We start from the raw sequence: 27615 nt of genomic DNA, 5'->3' as shown, positions 1-27615 counted from the left end.
GAAAATAATTATTTTTAGGTAAAATCAATAAATAAAATAATTAAATCACAAAATATGAAGTATGCAAACACTAAAAACGGTGACAAGAGCAATCACTTATTGTTAAATGTTTCCATTTACCTCTGCATATACACTGTTGACAACTCAAAGGCTCATATCCATTCAGGAGAATACTGGATAAAGCTTGCTAAAGCTACACAATGCTGAGATATCCAGGGATTAGAGCTCTGAGAGCTAAAGATTAGAGGCATCTAAAGTACTGTTCTGGAGATGTTGAAATAGCACGTTCATGACTCTGGAATGTGACTGATCTACTACTAAATATCATGCTGCATTAGAATGGGTTTAAATATAGTGTTTGAAGGCTTCCCCCAAAAATAACATATGTTTGTGTCCAATTTTTCATTGTATCCACTGAAAATGCCATTTCAAAGATTGCATATGGGGTTATGATGAACTCCATATCAAAGAAAACTAAGAATTGAATTTCTAAGTGTCTTCCATACATTTAATTAGCATACAAGTGAATGTTTACCTTTTTCTAATGTGGTCTCTGTCCTGGTCTTTAAATAATCTGCAAGAAAAACGTGTGTATCAATTACCACAAAATGTAATATAAATAAGTTATATATACATTTCAATTTTAAAAACTAGAGTGATATATTTATTACCATTAAAATTATTGTTTCCTATGTCAATAAATAACTTAAATGTCTTATTTTCTCTAAAGATTAATTTTATTTTATTTTATTTTATTTTTATTTTTTTATTTTTTTTTACAAATAGTTTATTGTCAAATTAGTTTCCACATAACACTCAGTGCTCATCCCCACAAGTGCCCTGCTCCATGTTCATCCCCCCTCCCCCCCACATCCATCAGTCCTCAGTTTTTGTCAGCATTCAAGAGTCTCTCATGGTTTGCCTCTCTCCCTTTCCCCCACCATTTTCCCCCTTCTTCTCCCCCTCGTTCCTCCGTCAAGTTCCTCCTAATCCTCCTATACGTGCAAACATATGATATTTGTCCTTCTCTGCCTGACTTATTTCTCTCAGCATAACACCCTCAAGGTCCATCCATGTTGCTACACATGGCCAGATTTCATTGTTTCTCATTGCCATGTAGTATTCCATGGTATAGATAAACCATATCTTCTTGATCCAATCATCTGCTCTAAAGATTAATTTTAATTATTATAAATATGAAACCATCTACATTTTAACATAATACTGTCTCAAAAAGGATGCTGAAAGTTTTTAACACATTGACAAAAATAAGAATTCATGGTGAACTACATTTTCTATTCAAAAGATCTATGATTAATAGTGATTAAGATATGGGGCACCTGGGTGGCTCAGTTGGTTTAGTGTCTGACCCTTGATTTCAGCTCAGGTCATGATCTCAGAGCTTGTGAGTTCAAGCCCCACATTGGTCTCTGCATTGACAGTGCAGAGCCTGCTTGGAATTCTCTCTCTCTCCCTCTCTCTGCCCCTCCCCTTATTGTGCTGTCTCTGTCTCTCTCTCTCAAAGTAAATAAATGAACTTTAAACAAAAAACATTAAGATAGAATCTACCTCTGAAACCAAGAACACACTGTATATACTGTATGTATTAGCTAACTTGAAAATAAATTATAGTTTTTAAAAAGTCATTAAGATAATGTGAAATATGAAAGTAATTCAAGCAGCCTACTTTGCTTGAATTACTTTCATATTTGCCTGAAATATGAAAACAATTTCTATAGAGAATTGAGAGTGGGGGCAGAAAATACCAGAATTATCTCCTTTCCTGATTCCTTCCCCTGCTGCATTATGTCAACTCAATTACAAGTTGTATTATTATTTCCAAGTCCAGAAGAGAAATGAAGCAAAAGGTATCTGTGACATATTTTTTGGTTTAACTTCAAAGAATTAATGGAATGACTCCTTTCAAGAACTAGGAGGCTATTTGTCTTTGACCCACTATATAAAAGTATGGATTCTAAGTTCTAATTTAAATGATTGGTGTTGAGGGGCACCTGAGTGGCTCAGTCATTTAAGCATCCCACTCTTGGTTTCGGCTGAGGTCACAATCTCACTGCGGTTCCTGAGTTCAAGGCCCATCTCCAGCCCCAACTCCAGCCAGAGGGTGTGGAGCCCTACCTCAGGCTCCATGCTGCCAGTGCAGAGCCTGCCAGGGACTCTGTTTCTCCCTCTCTCCCTGCTCTTCCCTCCTTCCCCTTTCCCTCAAATAAATAAACTTTAAACATTAATGATAGGCAATGAAATTCAAATTGGTAAAATATATGATGTTTTAATTTACTCATGTAAAAGTTAGGAAAGCTGAGTGATCCTAGTGTATAATCATTTGTTTTACACAAAAAAGGCTTTGGTCAAGGCAGCTTATAATTAGTTGTGTGGCCAGAGAGACAGAAAGGGAAAGAAAGAGAGACTGAAGACTAATTTTTAATGTTTCTTATTTGTTGAAATCAGGCTAGAAAATATGCTAGCAAGTGGGAAAATGACTATATGGACTCATTAGTAAATAGGTCTTCACGATTCTGAACAAATAAAACATGAAATGACAAAGTTAACAATAAATAGAATAGAAATTAGTATAGAATTTAGTAGAATAGAATTAGTAGAATAGAATAGTATTCATATGTTCTTTAATTCCTTGTGGAGAAAATCCCCATGAAAAACCACATGTCACAACTAGCCCAATTAATAAAATAGTAATTAATATAAATGGCAAACTTTCTAGAGCCTTTAAACCTGTTTCAGGAATTGATGCAATTCTATGAAATTAAATGTACCTCCTTTAACCTTGCTGTAGAATCTGACTGGTTAGAAAGTCAATAAGAATTTGATCACCTTCATCTAATTCTTTAATTTCCCATGCTATAATACACCTGTTTTTCCCAAAATAATGGTCAATGATAATGTTGTTTAGGCTATGGGAGTAAAGCAATTAACCCAAAAGACAAACATCTTGAGAGCCATGTATTTGAGGCCATTTTGCAAACGTTTTATTTTTTAAAATCTATTAACTTTGTTTCTATGTCTCTATTATTACATATATAAATACACCAAACAAAATTATACATATTTGAAAACAACTATCAAAACAACTTTACATACACAAGGAGAGCTGTGCATACATATCAAACTAAACACATTGATAGTTCCTGAAATGTTTGGCTTGCTCTTATTCTCAGGCATGGTAGTTTACAAGCTATAGTTCTCATTGGTCTTCCCAAATAATACAAAACTTCACCTTTCAAACCTTACTATATAATGTATAAGTCATATGATTTATTTAATGTGCCCTATGCTTATACCATTTTCCCTTTCCCTAGAAAAAGCACTGTAAAATTGATATGAATTTCTATAATGAAACATCTAATAGCATTCTGTCAACAATTTATGCTTAAGTAATTAACACATTAAATAAAAAACAATCAACAATTTCTCAAAATAATCACGTTGATCTTAGTTAATGGTAAAATATTTAGGTTCTCTGCATAAAGAAGACCATTTTTGAGAGATTTCACTCACTGCTTCTATAATATTCACAACTTATCATGTCAACTCAGCAACATGTTTTACACATGAGTACAAATCAAAACTACTTGTGAGCATGATGAAAAAAATACATAATTTAGTAGATGGAGACATGACCAAGCAAGGTAGGATAAAATGACAACATATTGATGTCTTTATTTTCTATGTTTCCAAGTGCTTTCAAGCCTATAATTGCATTATTTACTTGAAAGGATAATTCCCTTGAACAAGGGAAGTATTTGTATACATAACATTAATGGTTTTAGTCTATGTGATTAGGAAGAAACAGGTTTCACAGGAAGAAATGGAGTTTCAGAGAGTAACAAGTAATGTTCAGGATTGAAACAAAGCAAAGATTTTATCAGGTGTGTTACTTTTTCTTAATTAAACTGTTATTCTATTTATAAAAATAATATGTCCATCTTCATAGAAAATTAAATAACTATGGTTCTGTAGTGTCTATTTATAGACTATCTGTTCCATTGATTTCTGTCTGTCCTTATACTCACATCATCCTGCTCAAGTCCTGGAGCTGTACTGTAACTCTTGAAATAAGATAAAGTCCTATAAACTTGCTCTTTTATTCAGAATTTGTTTGCCATTTTAGGTCTTTTGTATTGCATATCAATTTTAGAGTTGACTAATTAATGTACAAACAAAAATTTGCTGGAATTTGATTGGTATAGGATAGAATTTCCAGATACATTTGGGGAGAATTTATATCTTAGCGACACTGAGCCTTTCAATCTCTTAATAGGTTTTCTATGTCTATTTATTAAAGTATTCTTTATTTGCCAATGACTTTTAACAATGTTTTATAGATTTCATTGTATATGTTATGCACTTTTTAATATTTATCCATCCCTAAGAATTTCCTGTTATATTATTTTAAATGGAAGTGTCCTTTTAAAATTTTTGTCTAATTTTCTATTTGTTCATTGCCAGTATGTGTATATATAAATATGTACATTGTCCTTTTATCCAATAAGATTTCTAAAATCATCTGCAAGTTCTTAAAATTTTTCATGAATATATTTGAGTTTTCTCTCAGTTAGTGGGAACTCCGGGAGTTGTTCCGCTTACAAATCACTATATTTTCTCAAGCTTATGGAATTTCATCAAATGCATGTAATTTTGTTATTCAGTGACAAATTCAAAGGGACCCTTATCTAGACTTCTTAGCTTTTTCTCTACATATGTCCATTGTCTCCCACATATTATGCCTCAGAACACAATCACCCCAGTCTCCTCTTCTCCAATTCCATATTCTCTACCAGGGAGACCACCATGCTGTTCTTGGGTTACCCTCCATTGGCTGTGGTTCAGAAGTGCCTTCATGCAGAAAGCTGAGAGACAGCACGCCTCGCCTCACATGTCCCTTCTCTCAAAGATCACAAGCCTGCACTGCCTTTTGATCTTCAAACAGTTGCTTCATATATTTTGTCCAATTTTCTAGTCATTTATATCGTGAGAGAAAGTTCAGTTCCAGTTACGCCATCATAGCTGAAGATGGAATTTCTCTTAGATTATTTTTTAGAAGCCTAGCAATGCTTTTTCTATACGCCAGCTGTATCCTTAACAGTCGCTTTCTATATAAAACACCCAGATATTCAAACAACAACATAAGTGGCTTTTGAAGATATAATAAGAAGATGGAAACAAGAGACTCGTATTCTTATGCTAGGTACATTAACCTATAATGAGGTTTTAGAAGATATTATAAGCAAGGCAGTCAGCAAAGAACCAAATGACTATGTTTGATTAATTTCTAAAGGGTAACTTTTGCACAGTGGTGAAATAAATGATGTGTGAATTGTGAAAAAGAAACAGGTATGTATGTATTCCAGGAAAGAGGCCAGTTGATGAAAATGTTTAGGCTGCTAAACGAAAAAGTGAGAATTACAAAGAATGAGCCAACCTGGCCTCTGAGCCAAGGTGCTGACTCTGAGTGATATTCAACTCAACACACAAGGATAGTTAGCCCAGTATGGAAGAGAATGAGGTATAGTGAATGGAAAATGATCAGGCAATCACAAAAACCAAAGGCACTGCAGAGGATCACTGAACTGCTTAATCTGTGTTAGTAACATTTCCAGCATATCTATGGAGGAGAAAAGAAGGAAATAAGTGCTCTGAGGTCAAAGAAATATATTTGCATCAGTCCTTTTCTGTCAGCTCTGGAACATACAACAAAGCACCCCACAGAGTCTGGGAGGAGAGATGTTCTCTCTTTTCATCACACTATTTTCCCACAGGCCAAGAGCATCATGATGCCAAGGCTGTTTTGTAAAAGCTATTCTGGAAAACATTATCAAAGTGAAAATGCACAGCTGCCTGTTTTGTGAAAAAGCGAGGCACCTCGTGTTACTAACTAAAGATACCATTTCTATAATACTAGAGTTTCATTCAAATAGCTGAGAACACACTATGGGGAAATTTGGGGCTACAAATGGGGAAATAAATATAATGCAGCACCTCCTATCCCTTAAATAGCTCACAATTCAGAAGAATAAAACAGAAATAAAAGCATTAAAAATTTGACTAGCAATGATTTGGAATCTATCACCATGAGATGAGATAAAACCATAGTATAGTTTGTAAAACTCAGGAAACAATGTTGTTTTAATAGGATTAAAACAAAAGTGTTCAATAAAAGTTAACAATATAATATACACTTTTAATAGAATTGAAGCAAAATAAAGCATTCATTAAAGCTTAACAACAATATAATATATACTTTTAAACATTATTACTTAGTAAAAATATGAAAAGTTGAGCTCAGTAACATCTACAAGGGTCAGTAAGCATAGTATTTTCTACAATATTCCAAGGTCCCAAAGAAAATGACTTAATTTACATATATATATTTCTGCTTTTTTAAAAGTGTGTTTGTTTGTTTTTGAGAGAGAGAGGGTAGGAGAGGGGCAGAGAAAGAGGGAGAGAGAATCCCAAGCAGACTATGCACTGTCAGCGCAAAGCCCGATTCAGGGCTCTAACTCAAAAACCATGAGCCCAAATCAAGAGTCAGGTACTTAACCGACTGAGCCACTCAGATGCCCTTATTTCTTCTTTCTGATGCAGTTTAGAATTTTCTAATTAGTAGCCACTGAGAGCCCGAAAGTGGATTCTCAGATTCATTATTTTGACAGGGAATAGCTGTAAAGTCACTGTACTGATAAAGGAAAGACTAAGTCAGTGTGACTAACAGTTTCTTTCCTGCCAACTTCTAGCTGCCCAGAAAGGCTGAATTATACTCACTTCATTGCAGATATAAAATCAGCGAACTTAAAGGGTTTTCTTCTTTATTATGGAGAAAAATAGAGGACAATAGTGGGGCTTAATATAATTTATAATAACTGATATAAACCATGAAAAACAATAGTTGCACATGAATGCCAAAAATGTGAACAAAATATTCCTTGGAATGTTAAAATAGTTTTAACTTTTTTCCTGAAATTATCAAATCTATGATTAGATCTAATAACCCTAAACTTTTTTTAAAGTTAAAGGAACCTAACAGCTCCTGGTAATAAGTGTCCTCAGAAACCTACCTCCCATACATTTTTGTTCGCACTCTTCCAGGCTTTCAAATCGATTCTGATTTCCTTCACATCCCCCATAAATAAATTCTTCACACTGTTGAGTGTGAATATTGAAGAAAAATCTCATAAGGATTGCTCTGCATGGGCCATTATCCGCTTTCAAAGCACAAAATGAATGTTCAAGTTTCAGTGGTGGCAACTCATCATCTACAAGGTAAAAATAAAAGAGATATGAGCCTTCATCAACACTGCAATAATGTTCTTTATTTCTTTACATTTCCTTTTCAGCACGTCCTAATTTATTGGAAAAAGTATGACAGAAACAACACAGGATGAAGAAACCATGACCAGTTATTCAAGATTATCAAACAGGTACACAAATTTTATAGACACACCAAATGAAACAGGTTTTATCAACTATTAAAATTTAACAGTTGATTATTGATTAGTAAAGGAAAATGTAGAATAGTTTTCTAGACTCTTGTTTGCATTTGCTTAAAAATATACCAGTTGATCAATATGGAACTGAGTAGCAATTGTAAGGTAACCAGTGTGTTGACATTACAAATAAATAGAGACATCTTTTTAAATTCAACAGTTTTTAAGGGCAGACCTTCATGGACAACTCTTTGATTTGTTCTCTCTAATCCACAGTTGTGTCATTTTTTACACATAAACAACTTGTTAAAAACAATATATCTATATTCATTTATATGCATACTATATCATACTATGCTAACCAATTATGAAAATTTGTTTTGATATTACAAATACCTATATATCATGGTTCATTCTTTTACTTACCGTGGTTGGTGACAGTGTTTTAGCAATGTTGGAAAAGGTTAAACAATCCTGTTTATGTTTTAAAAGAAAATGAGGCAATTCTTTTGATCTTGTGTTAGAAGTTTTCTCCTCAATAGTCAAGCATTTATTTTAGTCACAGAATAATTTCATATCTTGTGAAGGGAGTTGCACATACAGAAAACTCAACTACATTTTAAAAATTTTATCAAGTCTAATAATATTAATAGAGGCCTAATTTTAAATAAGTTGCATTTGCTTATAGACTTTATTGGTAAGATAGACACTGAAAATTCTGGCTGGTACTACCAAAATAATAAAGACTAAATGATGCCACTTAATAAAACTTCTTGAGTATTGTCTATAATATATTTTCTAAGACATTAAGTATTCACTATGTTCACTTTTGAGGGATACTGAAATATCAGAATGACCTAAACCAATTTGCCCTTCAGAGGGCAGCACTATTCTGCTAAATTAAAACTGATTAAGTCTAGGTATCTTCCCCAAAAGGGTTTTAATACACTGTGAAATAATTTACTTGGAAAAATATGAATGGATGTCATCATTTAAAAATATATAAAACATTTTAAAAGCATAAAATAAAAGAAAAAGTTTGTGTGTATAAATCATTGAGAAGAAAATCAATATTGAATTCCTGTAATTTCAAAACTTCTGTGAATTTTTTGAAAGAGAAGATAGGCATATCGTAAAATTTAGAATAGATAACTTTATCAAATTTCCTCTATCCTTCAGTTTTGTTATTTTAATGATCTGTGTTAAATAATGTCTAGCTTTAGCCGTATTTCAGTAATGTTAAAAGTCTTTGTGACAAAATAATTGGAATATTATTTTTTTATTTTCTATATGGTTCATAAAATGATAAGTATGACCTGAAATCTTAGAAGGATTAAAAATACAGCTTTCTAGGGGCGCCTGGGTGGCTTAGTCGGTTAAGCGTCCGACTTTCGCTTAGGTCATGATCTCGCGGTTCGTGGGTTTGAGCCCCGCGTCAGGCTCTGTGCTGACTGCCAGCTCAGAGCCTGGAGCCTGTTTCAGTCTGTGTCTCCCTCTCTCTCTGACCCTCCCCTGCTTACGCTGTCTCTCTCTCTCTCTCTCTCCTAGAAATAAATAAAAATATTTAAGAAAATATAAAAATACAGCTTTCTATACATAAGTTATTAATATGCTGCTTCATCCTTTCCACAGTAATTATTTATTAACATGGGAATTTTATCTCAACCCCTAATGCAACTTTTAACCTAAAAAATCTGAGTTTAATTTATAAAATACCATATTACCATTTTTATTTCTTTGATAACATAATTGACAGTTTTCTCACTTGAAATAAATGGAGCTGACAGAAATTATAGAATAGTAAATTTTCAGATTCCAAATATGATAAGGTAGAATAACATAGAATAGAGATTTATTATGACACATAGATCTTCATCTACAAAAGACATAGATACTTTCGGCACCAAACACTATTCTCATGAACTGGCTAATTAACAAGTTATAATACTGGTTAAACCTTTAATTAATTTGGATTTTATGGACGTGTGGACTTGTCGGCTTTCAGCTTCATATGGGGTTATGTGCAGTTGAAAAAATATAACTTGGGTTTTTATATGATATTTTTTAATAGTTTTTACACTAATGATATAATGTCCCAAAAGCCAATGTCTATAATATATATGTAAATAGTTTACCAAATGAGTAAATAACTATTGATTGACATATATAAATTTAAATCTCATTTCTTCTTTCTAATTATGTACCTAATATTTATGCTGATGAACTTACTTGACTATGATTAGCTTTAAAATAACTCTAAAAAATTAAAAAATTAACAAATAAAATAAACTGTCTATCAAAGCATATTAAAAGTTTCTGGCACCTAATAATATGTGTACTTCAGAATTATAATTTGCTTTAAATATTTTAGGCATCCCTAAAATTTTTAATTTTCTTAAATTATACACAGGTATTTTTTCTATAGTTCATTACATGTTAAATATATAATAGGACTTATATATAATATATATACATTATATATAACATTATTTTATTGAGATAGTAAAATATTTTCCATAGATAAATATGTAAATATAAAGAAAAAATAATTTATGAAAAAAATGTTTCCCATTCATCACTGAACTTACAATTGTCAGTTTAAGTTAAAAAATAATTGAAAGCCTTTTCTGAGTAGTAGTATATTTGTGAATAATTCTAAGTGCTGCTTATATTACCTTTCTTAAAAATTTAGAATACTGTGACTGACATTCTGACCTGTTAAAAGTTGTGAGAAGCTAGAAACTTTGCCTTAAAGACCTTAAGCAGTGCACTTTACTGAGAGCAGACGCACGGTAAATATTATTGCATTAGCATGGTGTGTTTGTGGATGCATTTTTATGTGACTGTAAAAAATTTGACCTGTCAGTTCTATAAATATCTTATCTTAGAATAGGTCTCAGGATCTCAGGGGTCACATAAATAATTTTGAGAATTAGCTAGGAATGATAATATTCTGATGTTTTGAAGCTTATGGCTTATATCCCCTTATTTCAAAAATTCCTATTGCACTCATACAATATTATGGTCCCTGATTCCCACATTAATGCTACTTCAGATCTTCACAGACCAAATGATTGAAGCAGTACTTTAGGCAGGTGCCTTTAATACAATTCTCTACCTGTAGAACCCAGGGAGCTTTACTTAATACCGGAGTGGCTACAGGTATTTAGGAGAACTATTTATTATAAATAATAATTTATAGAAGATTTTTTTCTCACTGATGAGTCCTCTGATTTTGACTTTTGATGTATTAGTAGTCCTTTTCATCATGCCGAAACTTACTTTACATTTTCTCTATTAAGCACATACTGCTTCCTCAACTTGCTATTTAGTAATGATGCCACCAGGTGGCAGGCCACCACCACAAAAATGAAAGAGTACCATATTTATCCCTGTAGTGGTAATAACAGCTATTGTTTACGAATAATTCTGCCCCAGATATTTTGTAATTGTATTATTTAACAATTGCAACAACCTTCTGAATTAGGTATCTTTAGATACCATTTTTAAAATTATAAAATAGCAGTAGAGGAATTAATTGCTCAGTTCACACTGTAAGTGCTGGTTTTAGAACTGACCCCCACATAGTTTTACACCAGATATCTCACACATTCTTAAAATTAAGTGATACTGTCATAGATCTGCATGACTGAGATTCTTAGATTGGCATTTCGGTCAAGCACATAGATTTAATCCTAGAATTTCCACTCAATACATTTTTTTCTCAAATTCCCTTTATAAAAAGTAAAAATGTTTCAATGATGAAAGCAGGTGATTTTACAGCAGCTTCCCAAATGAAACACTAAGAATTAACTACAAACAATATTTTATTAATTTATTATCTAGTTCTTCATCTTTACTGTTCACATTTTAATGCATTTTTCAGATGAATCATGTATTAGAATATTCTGTTGTCCTGTCAGCTTATGACCCACACTTTGCACAACATCGCTGACGTGGGGGAGTGATGAACATGCTCTTGGATATGGGGACATGACACTCCGTCCAAAAGGGATGGAAGTCTGTGTTGTTTTTTGTTTTTTTGGATAAATCCTTTTGAAAATTAACAATGGTGTCTTGATTGCGTCAGGCAGTGCGTGGTCAGGGCAGCTGTGATAGTACATTAGTTCGCAGCAGACCCCCCTCTTCCCCCGGCCCCGACACACACACCACTCTCATGTAGCATGCAGACACTGAAGACTTGCTTACATAAACATTCAGGAAGTTCAAGGTGTGTTTGTGTGTAATAAGATACCTAAGCTTTCTGGAGGGTCAGGGAGAGTTTTCCTGAGACTTGAAACTGAGACTTGAGGCAAGTGTTAGTGACAAGGATCTGCCTAACACCATGGAACTAGAAAACACATACAGAGCAGTGTAACAGGAATTTAATCTGATGCAGCCAGACAAACAAAATTATGGTTTATATTATATCATTTTTGTCATGGATTTCTTGTATTTTATGTCTCACATTCTGAGGATTACAGTCTCACGCTCCCTTCCCCCTGTCCTGAGATATGGGATAGAGGCTCATGATAATATTTGGGGATATGTCATGTCCCTTTTATTTTTTTATTTTATTTTTTTAATTTTTTTTTTTTATTTCTAGGAGAGAGAGAGAGAGAGAGACAGCGTGAGCAGGGGAGGGTCAGAGGGAGAGGGAGTCAGAGACTGAAACAGGCTCCAGGTTCTGAGCTGGCAGTCAGCACAGAGCCCGACGCGGGGCTCGAACCCACGAACCGCGAGATCATGACCTAAGCGAAAGTCGGACGCTTAACCGACTAAGCCACCCAGGCGCCCCGACACCTGCTTTTCTTTAAATGCTCCCTGCTAATTTTCGCTCTCCCATGCTAAGAGAATTAAAAAAAAAAAAAAAAAAAAGTTTTAGTCACTACTGTTTTCTATTATAAAAAAGTTTATTGTATTTCATTCCCCTTGCTGGTTAGACTGATTAAGAAAATGTCTAATCTTCCCTTGTGAGAGACGTGATACAACCTTATGTTTTCCTATAAGATAATTCAGTGAAATGGTGTACTTCTATGAAAAGATGGCATGACCTTGGCACAGTGTGATAAGTGGTATCTTCAAAATGGAATGGATTCTGATATGGAATCAGGTTATTGCAAGAATAATTTAAAAAAAAAAAAAAAACCCTAAACCCCAAAACTGCTTAAGACTGTGCAGCCAGTCAGTTTAGTGATCTTCAAGTCTAACTTTGAGATAAATTTTCTTAGCCAGCTTAGTTTGTTCTGAATTTATCCAGAGATTTTAAACTTGGGCTTAATTATTGATGGGTTAATTCTGGTTTCTTGGCCAACTGTGGCAACAACAATTCAAGATTCTTATGGTTACTTGGTGTGCATTTTCTCAGTCTAACTGAAGAGATTAGGTTGGATGAATATTGGGAATCCTTTCTCCTCCCACTTCCCATGGGTTGCCTGCTGTTTCCCTTTTGGGACTTTATTCTCTACATTCCTTATCTGCTCAACTTCCAAAATATTGGAAGCCATCTCTTTTGATAAATGGGACAAATGAAGAATTAGAGCTTATTTCATAATATCTAAATTCTCATTTTATAAGGCACATTATAGTATTTACTTTATTAAATCGAGTTTCATCTTTAGGAAGTTTTCATAACAATTTTTTTCAGTGACTATAAATAGAGCAGTCTCCCTGTGAAACTGAGATTCTCGAGAACGTTTCTGACTCATCACTGCCTCCCCAGGACCTACCAGTCTCAGGCACATAAAATATATATATTTAGTCTTATCAAAAGGAAATATACTAAATGAAATCCCTTTAAAGAATGGTTAGGGGCGCCTGGGTGGCTTAGTCGGTTGGGCGTCCGACTTTCGCTTGGGTCATGATCTCGCGGTTCGTGGGTTCGAGCCCCGCGTCGGGCTCTGTGCTGACTGCCAGCTCAGAGCCTGGAGCCTGTTTCAGTCTGTGACTCCCTCTCTCTCTGACCCTCCCCTGCTCACGCTGTCTCTCTCTCTCTCCTAAAAGTAAATAAAACATTAAAAAAAAAAAAAAAAGAATGGTTAGATATATGAAATAAAAATGTATTTATGGAAGTCTTTTGTACATCATAAACATTCCATACAAATAGAAGCTATCACTTTGTTCACATTCTCTCACTATTACCAGTGACTTGAGACTTCTATCAAAAATTACCAGTTTGCCACAAAAATACTACTTTTAAGAAAGAAGCCTACACTAACAATCAGGGTACAATCTTCTCTTTGTTCTATTGCTGATTGTTAATATTTTGTTTTTAGATACAGAGCTTCTGGGATGAGAACTAACTTGCATTAAGCCAAATCACCTACTGTTCTGGGTGACTAGGTTCTCACACTGGACTCATCTGGAAAGTTCCTATTTTGAGAATAAGGAGAGAATGGCTGAAGCCTCAGATGTCTGTAGTTTCCTTTTTCTTTTCTCACTTTTCCCAGCCAAAGGTGGCATCACAGTTCACCGAGAGCTGTTTCTACAGCACTTTACTCCCTGCAGTTGTCCAGAGATACTTCAATGTTGAGATTTTATAACCTGAAAAAAAGGAGACTTTCTTGCTCAAGTGACTTTTTTTGGGTCTAAGTTTCTTTTTTTCTTTTTTTTTTTTTTTACATTTTACATAGAAGACATTTCCCAAGAAAAAATCACTTCTGCAAAAGTAACATTCTTCTATACACTGGAGAAAATATACTAAATTTTTGAATTAAAATTGAGAGCTTTAACGAGCTGAAAAAGATGAATGCTTCTAACATTTTACCTGTAATGTCTGTATAATCTTCAGCATCCTTGGCAACAGCCTTAAGAGAGGCAGAGGCACAGTTAAGCAGCAGATACACAGAAGCCCAAAAAATCTGTTCTTTCTTCATTGTAGAAATGATCTCTGAAATACAGAACCCAGATATATTTAATTAGAAGTTAATGTTGAATTACCTATGGACTCATAGGAATCTTATGCATGCCTCCACATGTAAATTTCTATGACATTTAATGTGTATTCTCACACACTTTTGTCCACAAATTCCATGAATCATATTTAAAATGTGTGCATGTAGCATTTACTACTGTAGACAAACATACTTTCAGGGCATATGACTAATATTATTCCAGTACACAGTCACATTTCAACCTCAAAAACACAAATGGAAATGGCAGTAATTGAGAGAATGGGTAAATCCTGATCAACATGGCTAAGTACGCATTAAGATCCATTTTTGTATGCAATTCTATCTGCATCAATTCTATGCAAGAGTATTGCTATTCTTCTTTCCCAGTCAGAGTTATATTTTAATATTTGGTGTATATTTTCTATTATTTCACTCATGCAGTCAATGTTCAATTCCTGACTTCACTTTCCCTTTGCTTCAGTACTTCTTTTAAAAAAGAAAGGCATTTTCCAAATTTTTGTCTTTGTTTCCTTTAAAATAGATTTATTTTTTATAACCAATTTCCTAACCAGATTTTCTATGAGAGAGCAAACAGAACTGTGGAACAATAAATGTTTAGCAGCATTCTATTGAGTCCTTTACCCTGGTCCTTCCACCCTCAATTTAGGGAGTTATCTGATTCAAAAGAGTTTAACAGAAGAGGGACTTTAAGTGATAAACCAACCCATTTACACTCTGAGGGAAATAGATTTCAGCAGGAAAGTGAGACTTCCTTTTACAAAATGATTTAGAGATCCACAGTGAAAAAAAAAAAAAAAGGAACACTACACTGAAATTTTTTAAAGGCTCTGTCTCCTTTGGATTCAAAAATGGAAGGAAATGTGTTCAGGCAGCACAGGAAGAGAAAAAGAAGGGATGTATGCACATGTTCAGCACTGATATTATCAGCGTCAGGAAGGAAAAAAATTCTTATCTGTAAATATGCACAAATGCAAAAAAGGACATTCCATCTAAAACAATTTAGAGAATTCTATGTTTATGCCTGTAACAAATCATAGCTGCGTTATACACCATTAAGGGTATGAAGCTTTATAATAAATAATGAAATAATACCATTTTGCTTTAAACTTCATAAAAATTACTAGGGAAATGTATAGCCTATTTTCTCACAACACTTGTAAATGTTAACATACATCTGATTTTTAGTCAATAGCAGTAATACATACCTTCTATTATATTATAAACTATTTGAATCCACAAATATGTATACATATGTGTATATATATATATATATATATAATTTTGAAGAGTCTATCAGCTAAAATTTCTAGTCTTTGTCTTGCTTCTGAAAATGTATTTTTCAAGGACTCTTCTATTTCCATTAGTTTCTTTGAGATGTACAATGCTATTGTATCTTGAGTGTAAAATATAGCATGTTTTTGTGTCCCATGGTTTAGGGAGCAGGCTGAGGTTGGGTGCCTGAAGAACTTGATGAGAATTTGGGCTCCAAACTAAGTTACTTTCTTTAAAAATATTGGCCTAGAGTGTTGTCTAACTTTAGTAGTTTTAGACTTTCCTTAGTTGTAAGAAACAGAAGGCAGCTCAGACAGTTTAGGTCAAAAGGCCATCAGCTTATTCATTCTAGACAAGGTGGAATGATCTAGGCTCAGAAATAATCTAGGCTCAGAAAGGAAAGGTTTGTTGTTGGATCTGAGAGTCTGGGAGCTGCTATTGCCAGGAGTTGCTCATTGCTACTGCACTCCTTAGACAAGCTTTATTACCCCTCACTCAGGGCAGCCCAGCCTTCTCTACATAGTAGTATGCACAACATTGAAATTTCCCAAGTTTTAAACCTTAAAACACTCCATCAAAACAATGTGAGGGGCTCCTGGGTGGCTCAGTTGGTTAAGCGTCGGACTTCGGCTCAGGTCATGATCTCATGGTTGGTGAGTTAGAGCCCTGCGTCAGGCTCTGTGCTGACAGCTCAGAGCCTGGAGCCTGCTTCAGATTCTCTTTCCCTCTCTCTCTGCCCCTCCTCCACTCATGCTGCCTCTCTCTCAAAAATAAAAATAAAAATAAATAAATATTAAAAAATTAATGTGACTACTGCTTTTTATGGACTAGTTTCAAAAAGCTTGAGAATAGGACCGATGGTTTCAATTTGGAAGAATTGAAACTTTCGGATGCCCCACTTTTGGACCAGTACATTTAAGATGAAAAGCTGTTGGGAGACTGGAATCGATTTGAGGGAGCGGAAACAGGCTTGTTTCAGGTTTGGAAAATAGGAAAATGTGGTAATATTGTAAACCTTAACATAGCATATATGTTTTAGGATGGAAAAGTATAGCTCTGGGGAGGAGTGGATTGTTGCTTCCAGAAGAAAGGAAGGGTGTCGGACAGATAAAACTATGAGAATTCACTGTAGCAGGCTATAGCAAATTAACAACTGATCCAGAATTTGAAACCAAGTTAGCAGATTACTAGTCCAGTGCTTTTTCTTCTCCACAATGTTGCCTCGGAAGATTGATCAAAAGCAATAAACCTCCCAGAGCAAAAGACTGATTTGGGCACACCACTGAAAAGCTACTATAATTTGTTATGACACTGGTGACTCCGTGATTTGTGGAGATCACTTAGCATGAACTGACTGAATTACATATCATTGTAATTAATTTCTTTTTAAAACTTCCGAAAAACATCACTAAGTTACAATACAAAATGGCAAACATGATAGCAAACCCAAACTGAAGCTGTGCATCAGTTAACTCAGTATAACTTTCTGCATTCTACTTTCTTGAATATCTGGGCCCATTAAAAATATCTACTACCCAACCTGCCATCATACAGAATGACTGATTCAAAGGAATTCAAAGATCTGAATGTGAAAGATAAAACATCAAATCTTATAAAAGAAACATAGGATAATATTTCCTGACAAGGTTGACAAAGATTTCTGAATCAGGACATAGCACCAATTATAAAATAAATACTGTTAATGACATTTCAGTAAAATCAAGAACTTCTGCTCATCAAGATAAGTACCATTAAGACACAGCAAAGGAAGTTGTGAGAAAGTGTTTGAAACTTATATATCTGAAGATTATACATTGAAAATATATAAGGAATTACAAGTAAATATCCAATTAAAATGGTTTAAGATTGAACAGGCACTTATCAAAAGATTATATGTAAATGGAAAACAAGCATATTAAAAGAGACTCAACATAGTCATCAAAAAATTAAAAATAGCACTATTGTGAGATACTGCAAGGGTAGTATCTCTTATGAAAGAGATCCCACAAATATCCCTCATCCCTTTCACTGTGTGAGGACAGAGCAAGAGGTGCCAGCTGTGAACCAGGTGGGCCCTAAGTCTTCAAGTCCCCTTTAATTTCTAATTCAATATGAAGGTATTTCAGGAAGAATCTGTTATATGAATGTGTTGTGTTAGTGACTAGTGTGCATGATAAGATGTTAGGCACCAAGAGAGATTTACAAATCTAGAGGAATCCTTGACCCTTAGGAATTTACATGTAACCAACAGAGTTAAATAAAAATACAATGTTAACAACAATGCCTGGATAAATCATCATGATAATTTTTGTATATGCCAGGTACATAGCAGTGGACAATAAATGCATGTTAAATTAATTTAAATAAAAATAGTATTTATCTTTTGGGGCCAAAAACTAAAAATCCTACACTTAGCTCGGCCAGCAGCCTATGTAACCTTTGGAAATAAATTTATATTTTTACACCTGATTTATAAAACGCATGACTTTGGCTACATTGTCCTTAAATTCCATTTAAGTTCTAAAATTTTATGCATTTTAATGAACACATTTTATACACTTCACAGAATAATCTATAGTTATATAGTTTACATTTTCTATTCACTTTAGTGCTAATTTGCAGCGTCAAATTTATCCTTTTAAGTCAAGAAGTGTTCTCAGAACATGAGTTCAGCAAGTTGTAATTAGTTGTTAGCTAAAAATATATATTTATGTTGGAATTAAAAAACTTGAGCTTCTCAACTGTAGGACTTTTATAGGATCCTCATTATTGTAATGTACAATTATATCTTCTATGGGAGAATATAGTAAATGCATTTCCTGACTTTTATGGGACTATTGTCCCATAACATAATTTTGGGAAATACTTTGACAAATAATGTTACATTTAAGGAAAAGTTCGTAGATTTTCTGAACCAGAAAAATATGAAAAAGCACAATGTGATCTGTGCTTTACTAAAATCCAGCATATATGGAAAGATGCCAAGAAGGCAAAATTTAAGTGGAATTAACAGCTAGACTGTTGCAGAAGGTCAGGGAGTTATCAGTGAAACCACAGAGAAAAGAGCAGGTGGGAGAGACTTTTTGAGTTAAGTATTGATAAAACTGAGAAATTGAATAAATACAGGATAAGAAGGGCAGATAATTCAAGTACATCCTGAGTAAATTGTTGTGCAAATCATAGAAATAGGGACACTAATATAAGTATTGATTGGTGAATATTAGGAATGAATTCAGTCTGGACAGATTGTATGTGAAGGTTACGTTTTCTAAGTGGGCCTGTATAAAAGCAGTTAAAGATTTAAGACAGGAGCTGGGAAATGTTTTGCTCTGTCATCATGATCATCATCATCATGAAGCAGGGTCATTTCACCAAGAGAAAGGGTACCCAATAAGTCATTTCCAGCTCCCCTTCAATTTTACTTCCTGTCTTTCCTATAATTGCTTGGCTTTGTGGATACTGCCTACTAATCTCTTGGCCTCACTGAAACTGCTAATTCTTGAACAAACCATATATTTTCTAGGTTTAATATTTTGAAACTACTATTTTTAATTAATTTGAGAGAAGGGTGATGAGAGGGGCAGAAGCAGAGAGAGAGAGATCGAGAGAATTCCAAGCGGGCTCCATGCTCAGTGCAGAGCCCAAAGGAGGGCTCCATCCCATGACCCTGGGATCATGACCTGAGCTGAAATTAAGAGTCACTCAACCAACTGATCCACCCAGGCACCCCCAAAACCACTATTTCTTTTTTTTAAAAAAATTTAATGTCTTTATTTTATTTTGAGGGACAGAAACAGAGAGTGAGCAGGAGAGGGTCAGAGAGAGAGGGAGACACAGAATCTGAAGCAGGCTCCAGGCTCTGAGCTAGCTGTCAGCACAGAGCCCGATGTGAGTCTCGAACCCACGGAAAGTGAGATCATAACCGACTGAGCCACCCAGGCGCCCCCAAAACCACTATTTCTTATCATGGGAATACTCTTCTCTGAGATACTGGATTCACAGACTCCCTTCTTTAGTTAGTACCCTTTTCAGTTATCCTCTCCTGCAAAAGATTTTCTTGGAGCACCATATTTAAAAAGTAACCAGCACCAGTTCCTTATCATTCTCTATCCCAATAACCTGTTTTTTAATTTTTAAGCTTCTTTGTCTCTTCATTACTGAACTATATAAGTTCTGTGTCTATTATTAACATAAAATCTTTGCCAAATAGATACATTATAAATATTTTATCTTGATTTATGGCTTAGTTCTTCATTTTCATGTGTCAAGCACCAATTTTTATTTTTAATACACTTGATTTTTAAAAATAATTCAGTAGTTCAGTAACTATCAGCATATCTAAGGAGTTGTGCAAACATTGCCCCTGTGAGATTAGAATATTTCATCACCCTATAAGGAAACTCCACACCCTTTAGCCATTTACCTCCTCCCTTCCCAATTTCCCCATTCCACATCTGTAGGTAACCATTATCTAATTTCTGTCTCTATATATCACCTAACTATAGATATTTCATATAAATGAAACAATACACTAAATGGCTTTTTGTGTCTAGCTTCTTTAATTTAGCATAAGGTTTTCAAGGTTCATCCATGCTGTAGCATGTGTCAGGACTTCACTGTATGGACACACAATAATTATCAGTTTATTAGTCAATGAGCATTTGTGCTCTTTCCACTTTTTGGATGTTAAGAATGCCATTGTGAACACTTATGCACAAGTTTCTGTGCAGACATACAGTTTCATTTCTCTTGGGTATATAACTAGGAGTGGAATTACTGGATCATATGGTAATTTTATTTAATCTTTTAAGGAACTGCTAAAGCAGCTGCACCATTTCACATTCTGCTAGTAATGTCTTACTTTTTTTTTGAATAACACTTATCACTACTTATATGTTTACTTGTGTACATATTCACTGTCTACATCATTAAAGCATTTTCCATTGTGAGCATAGGCACTTTATACAGCGTTCATAATTCTGTGTTCAATAACCCAAAACTAAGTAATACGTGATAATTTGAGTATACTTTGTGAGCTAAAATTAGATTATAGTATAGATCTTTGGGTATATCCATGCAGTTTTATTTCTCCTACCAAAAAATAAAGAGATTAGAAGCAAATGTGAGAGAGTGGCCATCCATCCATATTTATTTTTCTAAATGCAATTGTCTTTTTTAGATTGCGTACTCTACTTTTCTGGAAGTATGAGATATTTCAATTGAAAAAAATTTTAAAGGAAATTTTTAAAGGAAGAAGTAACATGAATAGAGTAGATTTGGTGTTTGTAAAATTCTACCTAAGTAGATTTTCCAAATCAAAGGAGGAAAAAGAACAATTGCTAAAACCCAATCCAAAGAGATGGTAGTGTGTAGGAGGGATGGCTAAAAGTGTACTTAGAGGGGCACCTGAGTGGCCCAGTCAGTTAAGCCACCAAATCAGTGGCTTATTTCAGCTTAGGTCATATTCACATGATTCCTGAGGTCAAGCCTTCTGTTGTACAGTCAATGAAGAGCCAGCTTAGGATTCTCTCTCCCTCTCTCTCTCTGACCCTCTCCTGCTCTCTTTCTCTCTTTGTGAAAATAAACAAATAAACATTTTTTAAAAGTGTACTTAGAAATAAGTAGGAGAAAAAAAAAAAAGAAATAAGTAGGAGAAAGAAATGTATCATTTGATATTTCACAGTATTAATTTCACATTAATATTCTTGAGAGATTATATGAAGTGGTCTATATGAATCTAGGAAGTGAGGAGCCAAAAATGGAAAGGAAAAGGTAAGAACCTTGATATTTTCACTTGTTAAGGATATAAATTTATCTAAGAACTTTCTATCAACTATAAACCCCTTAAAAATATGGGTACTGGGGTGGTTTAGTCAGTTGAGTGTCAGACTCTTGATCTTGGCTTCGGTCATGATCCCAGGGTCATGGGATTGAGTCCTGTGTTGGGCTCCACGCTAAATGTGGAGCCTGCTTAAGATTCTTTCTCTCTTTGTCCCTCTGCCCCCCAGAAAATCTTATTCTACTTGAAATATTATACCCATCTTAAGAAAACTGAGGCTCAGAAAAGAAGTATAATTTTTCCAAATAATGAGACAGAGCTAATATTTGTATGCATGTTTCTGTAACTCCAGAGCTCATGGTCATATCACCATACCAAACTGCCTTCCCTAGAATTGGGGAATTATGTCTTCAGCAATATATACAAAGCACTCAGCTTCTGACTGCCTACAAAGTTACTCTGATTTGCTTGGAAATTATATCACTGTAGTAGAGATGGCTATATCCCTTATGGAAACCCAGAGCCATCCAGTCAATCCAAATATTGTCCCATGCTGTGATCACAAGTAATATCTTTCCTTCCTCCCTTCCTTTTTTCCTTTTTCTCTTCTGTTTTTCCTGTCTTCCTTCCTCCTTTCTTTCCTTCCCCCCTCTCTTCCATCCTTCCTTCCATCTCTTCTTCCTTGCTTCCTCTCACCCTCCACCTACCTTCTGTCTTTTCTCTTTTTTAGGTTTGTTTAGTGGTGAACAGAAGGAATCTGGAGTGGGACTGTGCTATGGTCTTTGTGTCCCACTACAAATTCATATGATGTCTTAACACCCCCAATACCTCAAACTGTGTTATATTTGGAGATAAGGCCTTTAAAGAGATAATTAAGGACGAGTGAGATTGAGGCGGGTTCTAATCCAATTATGGTTGGTGTCCTTATATAAACAAGAGGAAAAATTAGTATACGATACACACAGAGGAAAGACTTACTACCTATAAGCCCAGAAGACAGGCCTCAAAAACAATCAGTCCTCATAGACACCTTCACCTTGAACTTCTAGCTTTCTAGATGTGATGAAATAAACTTCTGTTGTTTAAGCTACACAGTCTGTGGCATACTATTTATTATGGCAGCTGTGGCAAACTAGTACAGACAGTACAACTTCAAATACAAGGTTAGTAACTTACCAATTATGTGAATTTGACAATATACTTATCCCTTCTTTACCTCTGTTTACTCATCTATAAAATGGATATTTTACTAGAACCTACCTCACTGGGTGTGAGGGTTAAATGTAAAGGAATTAGAATGGTGACTATTCAAAAATTGAACTATTGGGACCTCATCAAAATTAAAATCTTCTGCACGGCAAAGAAAACAATCCACAAAACTAATAGGCAACTGACAGAATGGGAAAAGATAGTTGCAAATGACATATAGAGATAAAGGGCTAGTATCCAAAATCTATAAGGAACTCACCAAACTCCACACCCGAAAAACAATCCAGTGAAGAAATGGGCAGAAGATATGAACAGACACTTCTCCAAAGAGGACATCCAGATGGCCAACAGACACATGAAACGATGCTCAGCATCCCTCCTCATCAGGGAAATACAGATCAAAACCATACTGAGATACCACCATCTCATGCCAGTCAGAGTGGCTAAAATGAACAAATCAGGAGACTCTAGATGCTGGCGAGGATGTGGAGAAATGGGCACCCTCCTACACTGTTGGTGGGAATGTAAACTGGTGCAACCCCTCTGGAAAACAGTATGGAGATTCCTCAAAAAATTAATAATAGAACTCCTCTAGGACCCAGCAATAGCACTGCTAGGAATTTACCCAAGGGATACAGGAGTGCTGATGCCTAGGGGCCCATGGACCCCAATGTTCATAGCAGCACTCTCCACAATAGCCAAAACATGGAAAGAGCCTAAGTGTCCATCAACTGATGAATGGATCAAGAAGATGTGGTTTATCTATATAATGGAATACTACATGGCAATGAGAAAGAATGAAATCTGACCATGTGTAGCAACATGGATGGACCTTGAGGGTGTTATGCTGAGCGAAATAAGTCAGGCAAGGAAGGACAGATACCATATATTTGCATGGATAGGAGGATTAGGAGGAACTTAATGGAGGACCGTGGGGGAGGAGAAGGGGAAAAATAGTTAGGGAGAGGGAGGGAGGCAAACCATGAGAGACTTTTGAAAGCTGAGAACACACTGAGGGCTGATGGGGGTGGGGGAGGGGAAGGGGGTGATGGGCATGGAGGAGGGCACTTGTGGGGATGAGCACTGGGTGTTATATGGAAACCAACTTGACAATAAACTATTAAAAAATAAAATAAAATAAAGTAATTAAAATGTCAACATTAATTTTAAAGTGGACTAACATGAGCATTAAGTAATAAAAAGAGATCTCATTATTTCTGAGTTGAAATCCATATTATAGTCAAACTTAAGAAATGCATGTTGACAAAAAAGGAAAAAGTTCTCAAAGAACTTTTATCAAAACATTTATCGAATTTTTTTCTTTCTTCTCATTTCAATTAAATTCAATAAATGGATATTCAGCAACTCCTGTTTGTCAATTGAAGAATCATACAACTTGTTAAAATGTTGATAAGATTACAGGTGAAAACAAATTATAGGTGACAAAAGCTAATCATAATTTAGTTTATCTTTGCTTATAAGTTTATAGCTTACTTTGAAATTCTTTTTTGAAATGAGGCAGGAAAAAATAAATAAAAAGGTCAAAAAATAAAGTAAAAAAAAAAAAGAATGGTGACTATTCAGTAAATTTTAGCCATTATAATTTGTATAAGTAAATTTTGACCCCATGTTGGATACACTGTAAAACTGGAAGCTCAGTATTCATGGAGTTTATTCTTTCCTGAGAATGTTATCTCAAATTCTCTGAAGGTCTAGAAAATAATTGAAAATATAGCACTAATTTGGAAAGATATTAGGGACAAGCTGAGAAACATTTTGGTTCTAATTTGGTTAGTATGGAAGCCAAAAATTCCTGGGCTACAAATTAGAAAGTGAACAGTACAGATCTTAAGGTAAAGTGAATATTCTAAGGATCACAGTCAAGCAGAGCTAGAAATATGTTGGCAGTTTGGCTTTGGTGACTGGAAGAGAACTCAGAAAGAATGGCAGTGGATATTGATGTGAACGAGAACTTATGACAGGATTCAAAGAGCCAAAAGTTCACAGAGAATGGACGAGGACAAGCATAGGCTGGAATTACAGCATTAGATTTCATTAGACATCATTTTGGGAAAGACATGACACAATATGTGGACAGTTACTGATCTATTCTACCTTTAGTTCCGGGGACATACTCCTGTTATTTTATCATCTTGAAATTAATCTGGAAAAATTACATTTTGTGTTTACTTATGTATTATTAGCATTGTGCTTATATAATTGAAAAGCTTTGGTTCAAATGTTCTTTTTCACATATTGTTGAACTTCTTTTTTAAAGTTTTCCTATTAATTTACAAGATCAAGGCATACTTTGCTATGTCTAAGAGAAAGGAATTTCATTTTGGCTGCTTCTTTGTGGTGTACCAATGAAAGACAGGACAGACAAATCTGACAACCAGAAAAGAGGAAAAAAATAGCTTGAAGCATAATTCCAATTTTCTGCTCAGCAGTGGCTAATGTTGTTTTTCTCTTGGTGTTTATTGCTGCCATCCACTCAATTTGGCTGATCCCAGTGGGGGGGGGGGGGTACCTTTCTGCCCACGACAATCTGGAGCCTGCTTTTATCTTTAACCTATGTGCCTTCTTTGCTCTTTCTCATTTTGGGTGAGTTAGCTGCACACTAACACCAAGGTTAAGGAATGAAGAAGTGAAAAATTAGAATAAAACTTATAGTGAGAGAAGAGAAAGATAAAAACATTCTAGGGATTCTTCTAGTTTTCTATTTTCTCTCTTTTTTTTTTTTGAAGTTCATTTTTTATAAGCAGTATTTTCAATATTCATAATGACCAAGGTCCAGAAATGGGTTTTTGTTAAAAACTATTTTTAATAGGCTTCCAACTCTTGTTCCTGACTAGAGAGTTTCTGAACTTGGATAATCTCAGTAAGAGATTTGAGAGGCAGATTCTTTTCTCAGGAAAAAAGTATTTTTTAAATAAATACATTGTGGGAATGCAAATGTTTGGGTGGTTTCTCAAGAGAGGTCTAAGGTTGTGTGACTGCACATTTGCCACATACTAAATCTAACGAGTCTGTACAGAGCCTTCTTTATCTCTTTATGAACTTCCCCCAGGTCCACATTCTTGGAACACTGAGTCATCATTATAAGCATTATTTTGACATCAGTATTATTTATCTATGAAATAAGATTAAAATTAAGATAAATGTGATGAGATCCTGGCTATATGGAATATACACCACATTTATTTTAACAAATGATATTAGAAGTACAAATATATAGCATTTTAAATCATTTTTTATAAAGTGTTAACATTTTTTGAAGCAATTTCTTATCTATTAGGTCACTGTATTTTGACAATAATGTTATACAGCCAACGGGACAGGTATACTGACTTTATGTTAGAGATGCATGAGGTGTTTTCCAACATCACATAGCTAGGTGGCTAGTAAGTGACAGAGGCAAGACCAGATCCTCAACTTTCCCAACGTTTCCTTAAAATAAAGAAGACTTATGGGATAGAGACTAATTACAATTCAGGGAAATATTATTCAGTATATTAATTACTGATATCTGTATGTATTTCTCTTTGAAATATTACCTTTACTGGAAATTAAAGACTATGAGTAGGCAATATCACCAAAGGAACTACAGGATAAGAACCAGTTTCTCTGGTTGCTAATCCTACAAGTATAATCAACTAACCAATATAAGAAAATAGCCTGAAACAGGCATCTAGGGAGAAAATCTAAATGAAGACTCAATCTATAATATGTATATTAATCCCAAATAATTCTAGAGCTAACTATAATTATATGGTTGATATGGGGCTCAAACAAAATAGGAGTTTGCTCTTTTCAACTTGGTCTTTAGCCAAGATTTTATTTTATTTTTTATGTTTGTATATGTGTTCTATTTCCTCTAAAATTTGGGTAAAAAAGAAAATACATTGCTTTAAAGATTTTCAATTACCTTTTTTGTTGTTCCTTTGTGTGATTTGTTCTAATCTACTCATTCAATCTTTGACTACTGGGTGAATTTCTGTGTCCTCTTCTCAAGTATAAGAGAAACCACCCGCCCCCCATGTTTTTTTTAAGGCTTTGACCTATGCCCTTCTTGAATGTGGTTAGCTAAGGCTTGAGTCGAAAACCAACTTCCCATATTTATAGATAGAGTGATGTAGAAATAAATATAACAAAATAATCACTAATGGGACACCTGGGTGGCTCAGTCAGGTAAGCATCAGTTTCTTTCGTATTTATTATAAAAAAATGTCAATAGAGAAGTAATGTAAGAAAAGAAATGTATATATAGAAATTGTTTCTATTTGTATTTTGCACTTGATTATAATTTTCATAATGCTAATTTAACTTTTCCATTCAGAAATATATATAGTACATTCCTCTTTCAACAGAATTTCTCTGATTATAATAAGCTTATAAATTTTAGGTAACTGGAAATATTATTTTTTCCCATCTCTGCAATGGAAAAAATGCAAATTTTTTATTAATAAAACCATTTAGAAATCATCTATTTCATTTGTGTTTGATTCTATCTAGAAAAAAACATAGTTTATTATCACTTAGTTTTCATCTAAGTGATGTATCTATAAAAATGGAAAGCAATCATTCTATGGCAGTTAATAGGGAATGAGAGTGGGAAAATGGGGAATATATTGTTCAAGTGTACAAATTTGCAACCAGTAGATAAAAGAGTCCTGGATATCTAATGTACAGCATGATATTTATAGACAATAATACTGTTGTATAAATTTCAAAGATATTAACAGGTGACTTAATTGTTCCCACCACAAAAAACAAATGATAATTATGTGATGCAATGGAGATGTTAGCTAATGTGGTAATAATCATATTGCAATATACAAATGTATCAAATCAACATATACACCTTGAACATACACAAGTTATATGTCAATTATGTCTCAATAAATGTTTTTTTAAATAAAGTAAGCATCCTATTTGGTATTGTTAAGATAATATGAACCAAAGGTAAAATTTACTTTGACTA

The 27615-nt window shown here is 34.3% G+C and overlaps 1 protein-coding gene across 1 annotated transcript in view; it reads right to left on the bottom strand.

Moving 5' to 3' along the window:
- The window catches only part of TFPI (tissue factor pathway inhibitor), a 139010-nt gene that overhangs the window by 92339 nt on the left and 19056 nt on the right, over positions 1-27615 (bottom strand). The window contains exons 3-5 of the mRNA XM_039246567.1: positions 14224-14346; positions 7089-7286; positions 536-574 (exon numbers count right to left, since the gene is read on the bottom strand). Of these exons, the coding sequence (XP_039102498.1) occupies positions 536-574; positions 7089-7286; positions 14224-14332 (346 nt within the window). The 5' untranslated portion in view covers positions 14333-14346. The remainder of the gene's footprint in view (positions 1-535; positions 575-7088; positions 7287-14223; positions 14347-27615) is intronic.

This window comes from Hyaena hyaena, unplaced genomic scaffold, assembly GCF_003009895.1.
Source record: "Hyaena hyaena isolate Hyena2069 unplaced genomic scaffold, ASM300989v1 scaffold_283, whole genome shotgun sequence".
In the NCBI taxonomy this organism is placed as follows: Eukaryota; Metazoa; Chordata; class Mammalia; order Carnivora; family Hyaenidae; genus Hyaena; species Hyaena hyaena.
The sequence above is the reverse complement of the archived record's forward strand: the minus strand, read 5'-3'. Positions and strand labels throughout refer to the sequence as shown.